The following is a 13,048-nucleotide window of genomic DNA, read 5'->3' as shown; positions in this document are numbered from 1 at the left end:
TTTGAGCTTCACCAACAAAAACTTTAGCAATTTTAAAGTCTCTGTGTTTATCCACACGACTTTCTATTTGTTTGCTTATTTGCAACATGCTCCATTACAGTATTTGTAATTCTGTGTGTGTGTGATGACAATCATGTTGCAACTGCTGCTGCTGCTGCTGCTGCTGGTGGTGGCGGCGGCGGCAGTGAAATCCAGTGTTGGCACATAGCCTGATCCTCGCGAATAGCACCAAGGGGGCTGCCAAGCTTAACATCCCCACCAGAAGGACAAATCATAAAAAGTGCCACATGCCCTCATCTCATGAGACACTGCAGAGGGGTTTGGCATTTAAACCAGGGCATTGACCCAGAGTCTGCTGATCAATAATTTTACACCATCACCTCTCCCCCCCCCCCCCTTGTCAGCCAAATACTGGTAGCGAAAATTTTTTCCATCACCAGGATTCGAACTTGCTTACCCGGGAGTTGAATCCCACTGCATAAGCATGCGTTAGTTACTTATGCCACGGCAGCAAATATAGACATGTTGGAAATTTAATTTCCGAAATCTAATTGTAGGATCCAAATAAGGCATCCAGATTTGACAATCAATAATCATCACAAAAAAATTGTATTTGTTACACAATCTATAGATTTATCCTCTATGCTTCATGCAACAGTTGTCTTCCCTATTCATGTTCCAAGCAAACACTGCTTGTTTTCTTTATGTTTGATGTTATTTTATTACATGCTCTATTCATAAACGTAACTTTTCCACATCATACTGTCTGGAAAGTCACTGATATATATCAGGAAGAGAATTGGACCTGATACACTACCCCCGGAGACACTATTTATATGCTTCTTGTTAGACTGTTTTTTACTAATCACTTGACTAAACTACTGATGCCTTGGCTAAACTATTGCACCCTATATGAAATTTAACAACTAATGGAAAACTTCAATAAGGCAATTTTGACACCTCTCTAAAAAAGTAATGATTATAATGTATAACGAAAGCATCACGAATTTAATAGTACAAATTAATGTAAGCTACACAAGATTTTCCAAACCAAGCTTTGCTTTGCATGTGTTGAAAACAAACGTTTACAGCCAGTTCTGAATTATGGCACTGAGAAACACTTTAATGTGAAAACCCTTCCGAAACTAAGGACAGCTCAGGTAATGACAGGAACATAATGGGACTTACTGGGAGAGACAAGAGAACAACCAAGCACATCATGTAACAGATTGCAATGAAGAAAGATTGTAATTATGACTGCAATAAAAACAGAACTGAATTAGGCCAGCCATTTTGCCATTACAATCGCTGGAAGGTCAACAGGAGGTTCTTTGCTGGTTTCCTAGAGGGGACATAACTTATTGCACATGCAAACAGAAAAATAATATGAAAAATATTTCACTGCAGAAATAACAAACTAATGGGACAACTATTGGAGGTTTTCAGCAAGGTCAAACCAAATATGTGACATTTTCCAAAGACACTCAGCCAACAAATCTAGCAATGGCAAAAAATTATATCAACACAATGTCTTCACGCCCAGCTTATACTTGGTATCCATTTTTGTTAGTTATTGATGTGACAATGAAGCTCACAAGTATGTTCCTGCATACTGTAATGGAGGATGACATGTTGGCCATGATTAAATCCTTACAATTCTCCAGTTTAATTGCTGACTATGAAGTGTTAGGTTTGCAGAGAAGGTTCGAACAAAGATGCCGCAACTCTGGCCAGGGAGCAGTACATGTGGCATTGTCTGCAGGACAACATGTAGCGTTCTATCTGGAGGGATGCCTGGATTGAGAAGTGTAGGCCAGCAATTTGAGAGATTGTGTTGATGACTTTTTGGTATTGCTAGATTTGTGTGTCAGCTGACTTTCATTGTTAATTGTGTTTTTTTATGGTTTCACTGTTTTTAATAATAGTGTGTGTGTGTTTGTGTGTGTTTCTTGTGTACTGAAATCTGTGTAAATGCAATTTTGTGAATTTCTGGACTGTGTTGTTAGTTGCTGGTGGTTCCGTTTGACTGTAATGCATATACTGTGGAATTTATTTTACCTACATTGGTGAGGTTACATTTACAATATCAGCTATATGAGCGAGTTTTTGTTTCATGGTACCATGAACTTTGTTTTAGCTATATAGATCAATTCAAGTGTTATATAGCACATTTGTCAAGTTGTGCATGGTTTTTTGTATCATGGAATTCATTGGAACTATGTAGGTCAATGGACATTTCAGATAACATTTTTTTCTTTATTCAGATTCTTTTTGTGGTTTTGTTGGTTGCTGAGAATCTTGCTCGAGTTTTGCATTAGTACTTGTTTTGGTACATCTTCAGTATTAAAATCATCGTACTTATTTTGCTGCACCCAAAATACTAACTCCCGTGGTTGTCCCACTAGTTTCATTGAATTTCTGCAAATAAATGTTTCTCATATTATTTGTGTCTGTTTGAGTGTGTAATGTCTGGTGCCATGATAACCATATTGTATATGCTCGAAGTAGGACTGTCCATCTTGACATTATAGTTCAAAATTGACAGGTGGAAACGCACTCTTCAGTTTCACCAAAAATCTGAATAAGTCCTCACCATGCGATAAACGAAAGTATTTCATTAAATTCAACTTGTTGGGAAGGCAAATGAAACTTGAGAACATTTACAATTTGGCAGCATGTAATAAATTTTCACTGAACATACAAAAACAAGGAACATGAACTTAATTTTAAAGGACTATTACTAAATGCACACAATAGGTCTGTAGCAACCACAAAGTTTTTACTGATGAATACCAATTGTCAACAACTGATACTGGCAAAACACTAGTGGAGTTTTCATTCTTTTTTTTGTGTTCCTGTAGACAACTCAACACTTGCATTTGGTGTTTTGTCCCCTTTACTCTTAAATTGACATTCTGACAGAACTTTCCATACCATATTTGGATAGCTATGTACAGAATTTTTCTTTTTCCTTTACGAAGCTGACAGATTAATATTTTTGTAATGCACATGAGACAAAAGCATTACTATTCTAGTAATAAGTGCTCACAAATTATTTGTCCAATACATTAATTTTCACTTCACCAAACCACTTCCTGATCCAATTATATCATGTGGTGTAATTTTGAAGTCCGGTATTGTTGCAGAGTCCATAATAACACACAGTCAAAATTTTTACAAGAAAATGAAACTGACAATGAGACTGAACATCTCAAAACTTTTAAACTGTGTCACTAAAAGCTCAAAAATCACTATTTATGCTACATTACTCTGAGCAGTATTCCACATGTCTGCTACTCATACTGCAAAGTTCTTCCTTTAACACTATCCCCCTGACTGAAAGCCAACAATATTTACTTATCACTTTCCAATGTCTTTTCTAAGCAGACCTTCTCATTAGAGTCCGGACTAGCATAACTGTGAGAACCAGAACAGCTAAAACATAAAAATTATTTTATGTGCAATCTGGATGAAATGTGACTTTCTTGCAATCCTTGCAGCAGAAGCCTGCATTTAGTACATTTACCTTCATCAATGTTTTGAAACAAATAAATTTCTTCCTTGTCATAAAATTTCAATTGCCGCCCATCTATTATCTATGCCTCACAATATAAATTTTCACCCTTCATAAAAGTCACTAGAATGAGCAAGACCAAACTGAACCCATTACACCACACAACACGAAATCCCTAACACACCACCAGAGGGCACAACGAACTGCAACAAAATGACACCAGCAAACACACCACACTCACAAACCAAACTACACGCCATCATGACATCACACACCATAACAGCCTTACATCGCAAGTCAAAGCTGACGGGTGGGATCGGACGCTTTGGTCTACCCGAAAAGACTCCTGGCACTTAAATCGATACTCGATGTTAACAAATTTATCTTCTTCAAAAACGCTTTCCTTGCTATTGACAGTCTACATTTTATATCCTCTGTTTCGACCATCAGTTATTTTGCTCCACAAACAGCAAAACTTATGTACAACTTTTAAGTGACTCATTTCCTAATCTAATTCCCTCAGCATCACCTGATTTAATTCCACTACATTCCATTATCCTCATTTTGCTTTTGTTGTTGTTCATCTTATATCCTCCTTTCAAGACACTGTCCATTCCATTCAACTGCTCTTCTAAGGCCTCTGCTGTCTGACAGAATTACAATGTCCTCAGCAAAACTCAAAGTTTTTATTTCTTCTGCATGGATTTTAGTTCCTACTCCAAATTTTTCTTCTGTTTCCTTTACTGACTAATCAATATATAGATTGAATAATGTCGGGGATAGGCTACAACCCCATCTCACTCCCTGCCCAACCACTGCCCCTTGACTTGAATAACTGCCATCTGGTTTCTGTACAAATTGTAAATAGCATTTTTCTCCCTGTAATTTATACCTGCCACCTTCAGAATTTTAAAGAGTATTCCAGTCAACATTGTCAAACACTTTCTCTAAGTCTACAAATGCCAGAAATGTAGGTTTGCCTTTCCTTACTCTACCTTCTAGGCTAGGGTCAGTATTGCCTCACATGTTCCAACATTTCTACAGACTCCAAACGGATCTTCCCCGATGTCAGCTATCAGTTTTTCCATTTGTCTGTAAAGAATTCGTGTTACTATTTTGCAGTCATGACTTATTGAACTTTTAGTTCGGTCACTTGCAAACCTGTCAACGCCTGGCTTCTTTGGGATTGGAATTATTATATTCTCCATGAAGTCTGAAGGTATTTCACCTGTCTCATACATCTGTTATGGCTGGCTCTCCCAAAGCTGTCAGTAGTTCTAATGGAATGTCTACTCCCTGGGGCCTTGTTTCGACTTTGGTCTTTCAATGCTCTGTCGAACTCTTCACGCAGTATCGTATCTCCCATCTGATCTTCATCTATGTCCTCTTCCATCTCCATAATATTGCCCTCAAGTAAGTCGCCCTAGTACAGACCTTCAATATACTCCTCCCACCTTTCTGCTTTCCCTCTTTTGCTTAGTACTGGTTTTCCATCTGAGAGACCCAGTCTCAGCAACATGAACAGTTAAAATATCACCCTTTTCCTTTTATCACAAACTGGTGGAATTGTTTGTTCGCGACACAAATTACTACAAATTTGTGCAAGACTATTTCAAGTAAAGTAAAAACATACAACTTCCATTTGAGTTTCAATCTTGGCAAACCTAAGAATTATACTATGACTTCGTATAAATGATGGGAGTAAAACCAATGATTATTAAACTAAGCTGATGTTTACTCTTCTGTCTGTGCGGATGTATCTAAATAAAAATAAAAGCTGCCTGTATCCAAAATTTTAGCGGAACGCGCACGCGCGCGAACACATACACGTTTGTTTACATCAATTGCACAGGGATTTTTACAAGTGAAACACAGTCAACGTCGGCTAGTACCGTGTTCAAAATATATAGAAGACTGGTAATCTGTTCGTAATCAACTCAGAGGCACTATTCAGTACGACAATACTGCAAGCTACAGCACTAAATGGCAAAGTGAAACTAAAAAACATACAGGATTCTCAATTTCTCCTGATGTATGCTGAGCTTCTGCCTGCAACTCGATTTGTGGTGAATCCTCTACGATACGTTGAACCGACATCTGGATAAATTCGTCGAATGAGTCCAACTGCTGTCGCACAAGACCCTTTTCATCAAAATACGCGTTGATAACAATCCAGCAGGCCTCCTGCCACAGTTCTGAGGAGATTTCCTCGCCATCGTCTTCATACTGATCTGTCATAACAATTGAACAAATATTAAACATGCTTGTTTGCAATAAGAGTGACAACTAACAGAATAATAGGAATGCTCATATAAAACATAACTACTTACCTTCGTCATCATACATCCTGTATTGTTAATAAAACTAATCACTTCAAATTACCAAAAACTTTCCACCAACAACTCCACTAAAAACAGTACGAAGAACCACTGTCCGTCAAAGATAATGTTGAGTTCGCCTATACCAGTGATCTCGGTACAGGGCTCACTAGTCTATACAGTGTACTGTGAAAGGTGTCGCCAGAGACAGGCTGTATGTGATTTGGCTAGGCCGAGTAATACTAGATATCAACGGACAGTCTCATCACGACACCGTAGCGTTCTAGGGTGTATCCACACTGGACGTCACGTCAATTCGCCCAACACCGAACGTTGAAAGTGAGGTTATGAAATACCACTGCGGTAAAAAAAATTCTGAGTATTGTATCGGTATTGAGGAACTAACAACGATAAAGTTTAATAATGACCAAAGCAAAACTCATCACAGATGTCCTTGATCAACTTTGTATGGAAAATTACTGAGGAGTGAAACAAGATTCCAAAACATCGACACTAATTTGCTAACGAAAATTCGTACGTACAAACCCTGAAACAATATTTATATCGAAATAAATAGAACCTATTCATCCGATCCATTTTTGTTCTTTTTATGTAACAAATCACGTCATAAACAATAGCATTTTCTCCTTAAATAGAGCTGACTTTTGTACATAGAAATTTATTTAGTGAAAATCGCTCCATCACCTTATTTATAAGTGAAGCCAAATATCTGAAAACTAAAATTGATTTAGGTTTTAAAATAACAGAACAGAGATGACATACACTGTTAAGGCCCGTCCACACGTTACGATCTGTCTGCGCAAAAGTCTGCGCACATCACATCTGCGCAGACAGATCGTTGCGTGTGGACAGAAGATTTGCACCAACCTGAGGTGTGTGCAAACCTGGAAGTTGGAGTTGGAGGTTTGAGCGAAACCTCTCAAATCTGTGGGTTCAAACCACATCTGCGCAGACAAGTTGGAGCGTGTGGACAGGAGATCGCCGCAAATCTGGCGCGAAACAGCTGTTTGCTCAGTCTAGTGTTTGTATTTGTGCACACCGGGCATGAAATTGGCTGATACTCGTCAGTGTTCTCGAGAGTTTGTAAGTGAATTCATTGAAATATGTAGAAACCACCCATGTTTGTGGAAGATTAAAAGTAAAGAATATAGTGACCGAGACAAAAAGACTGCAGCATACAATGCTCTAATTGAGTTATCCAAAGTTCAGAAATCTAGATCTGGTGTAGGAGTAGATCAAGTATACCAGCCAACGTTATGGTATTTTGATCTGCTTGGCTTTCTTAGTGATCAAGAAACACCAAGACCAAGCAGGAGTACAATTGAAGATGAAATTGGAGTGTCAATGTTACCGTCAGCCGTTCATGAGGAGAAATTGCCCTGCCCATACAAGTATTTTTTCTCATAATATGAAGGGTTACAAGCTTTAAGAGATAATTATAAGTTTCGACATCCATCCGCAAATAATTTCGCCAGTCGTTAGGTTCGTCCTGCAACTCTCTCAGTAAATTTACGTGAGAAAACTGCTTTCGCTTTAGCAGCCACTGTCTACACCATTTTGCCCGCTTTCTCTGTTTCCTGCGGTTGGTCTGAATGTTTTTTGCAACACAAGTTGCGAACACAGACCACAACAGAACTTCCTCCATTTCTATATTTCAAAATAACTGAATTAAATGTTTGACGTTTACGGGGAGCGTAGTCGCTTCCCACTGATATTTCTTTTCTACACCGACAGATGGCGGGCGAGTAGTAGATTGGGGTTTGTGTCGTGTGAACACACCACATTTGCAGCGATCTTTTGCATGTACAGACATCTGCACCGATGTCTCCACAGACAGATCGTTGCGTGTGGACCGGGCTTTAGTCAGATAGTTTCATCTTTCGTGAAAAATAATCCATGGGACATGAAACTAACTAAAGACATTTTCACACACATAGCTAATATTAAGCCAAAAGTTATGGCTTTCTATAGTGGTATCCGTGAGCAACCATTCACATAATGCCACAAATTCAACGTAGTTGCACAGCTTTCAATATGGTATCAACTGAAATCATAAAAGGCGAGGGGGGGGGGAGGGAGAAATCTATGTTATAGTGCCTTTAGAGCTGTGACCAGAGTTAAATACAAGGAAGACGAAACACAAATGTTGGACCTTAAAACAGATTTCGCGCAAGGATAAATCAGGAGCCATAAACACATTTATAAAAGAAATAACACTTGAAGACATTACTGCTGTCTGCTATGACAAACTGAAATAAATGAACGTATGGGACTGAAAACAGGGTATCCTCACCAGGAGAACTTCAGTTGCTGAGTTGCAAGTTTTTTCAGCTGATGCCACATTGGGCGACTTGCGTGTCGATGACGATTAAATGATGAAGAGGGTAACACAACACCCAGCCACGAGCGGAGGAAATCACCGACCTGGCCGGGAATCGAACCTGGACTCGCTGCACCCCAGTCAGATGCACTGCCACTCAGTTAATTAACCAACAGCTGTCGTGTAATTATCATCTGCAGACACCCACTCTTCCAAGATTTTAGAATGTTATTGTATTCATTGATGTAGCAATTTGAATAATTAATTTTTAGTTTAATATCTGCCACATCACACTCAGGATCTATTTTCGCAAATGATCCGCAATTTATACAGCGCCTGGTCTCACAAACTTGAAGTCTATATGAATCGCTTTTTTGGTTAAATATTATTTCTTTATTCATCCAAAAATCTTCCAAGATTGTCAGATACTTCACTGGTTTGCAAGATTGTCAGATACATCACTGGTTTGCAAATATGATACACACACACACACACACACACAGCTACAGAAGCTGTTGATCTCACACTGAAATCGACAGAAGTACAGCAGCAGTTACTCCATGGTGACTGCGCCAGAATGCTTGTGTATCGAAATACAGCCACCAGGAAGCAGTGGTGGAAGGGAAGTGGCACAACAAAGTACAACCTAGGACAACGTCTTGTGGTGCAATAAAAAGTTACGTCTCTTACGTTGTACATGCAACTGCAGTATGCCAATAGCTGTGGCACAACTTTTGTTGCGTGTTTGAACCTGGCTTAACTAACAGTGTAAATTCCAACTCTGCTTTGTTATTGTAAAACTTAAATCATTTTTCATTGTCACATATCTGGCCTCATTTAGGGAAGAAAACTCAATGGAAAGAATATTCAAGTCGTCAAGGAACTTTTGGCGTTTGCCTTGAAAATAAAGCAAAATAACAAAAAAAATAAAGATTTAAAGATATCAAAATACGAAATCCAGTACTATAACATGAGTGAGTGTGACGAAAATAGGTTAAATCCAATGTTAGCAAACAAATTCACTGTTGTCCCCAATCAAAGTGACAGTCAAGACTTTCTTACTGAGAAACCTTGGTAGTGGCGTGACTAAACGTTTCGTGCCGTTGACGGCTAATGTGAACGTCACCATTTGACATGCAATGCGGAATGTTTTAAGGTGATGTGACATGACGTGATGGCAAGTCTGAATAGGCTTAAAGGATTTTAGGAAAGGAAGTTTTCACGCTGACAATCTTCGGGCTAAGTTGATGCTGATGAAGTAGTAAGTGGCACTGACATCGTCTGTGTAGATCCCGTGAGGATTAGGATAGTTTTCTGAGGCCAGATATAAGTATTGAGATCAAATAAATGAAATCAACAGCTTATTTAGGTTTTATACTACACAGACAACTTTCTGCATAGCTAAGAACACCAATAGATTAAATAATGTTCATTAAAATATTGCTTTTGTTCGAATTGTGTGAACAATATATTGCGTGTGAAACGGCGGCTAAGGGCATCATGTGGAATATAATAGACCTCTCTCTGAGTTTTATGTATGTAATTAAATGTTCCTTGACTGTTGTGTTCAACGTATTTCATCTGGAAGTGCAAATACAGTTACTAGCACTAAATGTATTTTACTCGCTATTACGTATTCAGTTGTGTCGACTCTAAAAGTTTTTGATAGTGTAGAATAAGCTCTGTTGAAGGTAAAATGTAGAGACACTTTTGACAAAACGGATCAGAACATTAAAGCAATTCACATGGCAGCATTCACAGAGGTCATCGAGATAATGGAACAAGGACATCAAGTCAAGGTTTCTGAAACAGCTTTGGGAACTCACCATATACGGAGTTATTGCGAAAGAATACGAAAGGTTGCTTCAAATAACTATTTTATTTCTATCTCGCAAAACACACACTTCAAACAATAACTATATGAGAATCAACACAAGTTACTATGCCGACAGTGGCAAAGATAATCCTTTTAAACTTCACGAGAATACTATTCACATGTGGTGTCTTGTGTGCTTGATGCCGTCACATGCGCCCCCCCCTCCCCCCCATTTTTTATTTTAAGCCAGGCGCTCCTGGAATGTGAGGTAACTAGCACTTTACTTGCCAAACAACCTCATGTAAAAAGTGGCTGCAGGTGCAGGTTGCTCCCGTCTGGTGTCAGGCTTGATGTTTGTTGTCACCTGTTCCACGGAATTGTCCATCAGCTTGTCTATTTTCTCTTGAGAAAGCGAAGTGTCGGGCTAACTCGGGAGAGTACCCTCTTCCGCGTGTGCTTGTTTGATCCTGTCGATGGAAACTGTTTCTTGTTTCCCATCTTTGTGCATTTTTGAATATGTGGCTTCACCTTTGTATCACTTTGTAAGGACGAGCATATTGCGAGATAAATAGGGGACATACTTAATCATCCTGAAGCCACAAATTAGACATTGTTTCCAAGTCCTTGTGCATGAAGACCTTCTCTTTGCCATGTCTACCGGGGTTGGTTGGTTGGTTGTATCTTCCTCATTCCATTACTGAGCCGTTGTGCAAACTGCATGCAAGACTGTGGTTCTGTTTACTGTGTGGAGTCCGGCAGAATTAATTCCACTGGATACTGCGAGTGTACGCCATAAACTAATGGTGCTGCAGAGCATTGAATGTCCTCCTTTATTGTCGTTCATATTCCCCGAAAGGTGAATGGGAGTGCTTCTGTCGACTCCAATGGACGACACATTAGCAACATCTTGAGTGTGTGATGGAAACATTCTGCTCTGCCGTTACTGGCGGGATGGTAGCTTGTTGTGTGTAGATGGTTGCAGCCACATAATAACATGAGCTTGTTGAATAGTTGTCTGTCGGATTGCCTTCTGTAATCTGTGGTAATAACATGTGGTAAGCCGAACCTCCATGAACTGTGTGTGTGTACCAGTTCTTTCGCCACCAGCTCTGTCGATATATCAGTATTCGTACCCTGTAAAACAGTTGATGATAATTAACAAAGACAGTTATCATGTAGAGCTCTACAAGAGTCCTACAATGTCCACGTGGAGATGTGAAAATTTGCCTGTGCGTTTTGGGAACTCAGCAATTGGTGCAAACACATACCTTCCATTCTTGTTTCACTGATATGTTGAACACATACATGCCCACACCCTACAATCTCTTTGCACCCTGGGCCACATTACTTTGGCAGTGACCATCTTAACTGCAGCTCGCACATCTCGGTGTATCAGATTGTGCAGCACTTCGAAAACTTGCTGGCAACATGGTTCTGGAATATAGGTCCACTGTTGACTCTTGCCACGTCACATCAGATTCCTTCTGAGACATCTGGAAATGGTACTCGTCTGAGTCATAATCCCGTGCATGGTTTCTGGAGAAGACTATGTAGAAAAACATGGACATGCTGCTCTGATGCTAACTTGCCCCAGTGAGCAGATCATAGATTGACACAGTCTGCGACCACATTCTATTTTCCTCCTATGTGCTGCACATCTGTTGTGAACTGAGTTATATATTCGATATGCCTGTACTGACATGGCGAATTAATCTCTGTGCTTCATTCGAAAATGGCAACCAGGGGCTTGCGGTCGGTGAAGATCGTAAAACGTCTCCTGTCTATAGCTGTGTGAAAGTGTTGGACTGCCAGGTACATTGCAAGCAGTTCATGGTTGGTGGAGCTCCATTTTTGTTGTTGTTGTTGCATCAAATTCTTAGAGAAGGATGCAAGTAGCTGCAACTTCCGGTCTGACTTCTGTTTCAAGGCTTCACCTACTGCTGTCTGCCTTGAATCTACCATAACAGCTACAGGACTGCCCGGATTTGGATGTCCTAGTAGCTCTGCCCATGAAAGATATTCCTCGTCTTTCCGGTGAGCAACGCTGTGAGTGGCTCCTGGGCTACTGCGAGTTCAGGTACATGGCGTCTAGAATAATTTAGCATTCTCAAAAATGTGTGAAGGCTTCGACTCATTCACGTAATGGTGCCAAACCAGCAGCTAACACTAAGTATCCCAGGAAACAAACTTCAGTCTTTCCCATGACACACTTCACTTCATTAATAATGATGCCATAATCTTGCAGCCGGTGGAAAAGCTGTCGTAGGTGCTCTGCATGCTGATCTACCGAAGCAGAGAATACCAAAACGTCATCCATGTAACAAAATTCAAATGGCAAATCGTAGTATTTCGTGTCTGAACCTCTGTCACATCTGCATGGCATTCCCGAGACCGAATGCCATGAAATGATATTCAGAAAGTCAGAAATGCGTGGTCATTGCAACTTCTTTAATATCAGCCAGAGCTATGGGAATCTATCACACTAAATACTGTCGCGCCACTAATGGTATTGCTGAAGTGCATCACGTTAGGAATGGGGTACTGGTCAGGAATTGTCCGTGCATTGAATGCTCTGTAATCGCCACATATCCTCCAGGATTTTTCTTTTGTTTGGAACCATGTGAATTGGCGACGACCAGTGGCTATCAGAACTAATTACGACACCTGTTTTTAGCACTTTGTCTACCTCGAGCAGTTTCTCTGGAGCCAGGCCCCACAGCAGACAGGCAACAGGTTCTCCTTGAGTTGTACAGATATGACGTTGTATTCAATGTTTTGCCATTCCTCGAGGAGCTTTTAGGCCCTGTAAGTGCTACAAAGTCAAGCAGTCATTTCTGAAATGGACAGCTGAAGCGTGGTGCTGTAACGCTGATTACCACAACCGAATTTGCAATGCCTTCCAGAGTTCTTCCTGCGTGGCACATCCATGTGCGTCCTGCGTCATTGCTGAAATGGAACTGCAGTGTTGAAACCTTGATGCAGTTGTCGTGGAAGAGGAATGAGATGTCTTCGCGAGGTAAGTCACTGGCACCTCATATTGTATGAAACCTGAATTGGAA

General features: G+C 40.0%; 1 protein-coding gene across 1 annotated transcript in view; it reads right to left on the bottom strand.

Moving 5' to 3' along the window:
- Positions 1-5,996, bottom strand: part of LOC126253695 (DNA-directed RNA polymerase II subunit RPB2) — an 83,322-nt gene extending 77,326 nt beyond the window's left edge. The window contains exons 1-2 of the mRNA XM_049955221.1: positions 5,845-5,996; positions 5,525-5,745 (exon numbers count right to left, since the gene is read on the bottom strand). Of these exons, the coding sequence (XP_049811178.1) occupies positions 5,525-5,745; positions 5,845-5,860 (237 nt within the window). The 5' untranslated portion in view covers positions 5,861-5,996. The remainder of the gene's footprint in view (positions 1-5,524; positions 5,746-5,844) is intronic.
- Between the last annotated feature and the right edge of the window lie 7,052 nt (positions 5,997-13,048).

The sequence above is a fragment of the Schistocerca nitens genome, chromosome 4, assembly GCF_023898315.1.
Source record: "Schistocerca nitens isolate TAMUIC-IGC-003100 chromosome 4, iqSchNite1.1, whole genome shotgun sequence".
Taxonomy (NCBI): Eukaryota; Metazoa; Arthropoda; class Insecta; order Orthoptera; family Acrididae; genus Schistocerca; species Schistocerca nitens.
Note: the sequence above shows the minus strand (reverse complement) of the source record. Positions and strands in the feature narration are given on the sequence as shown.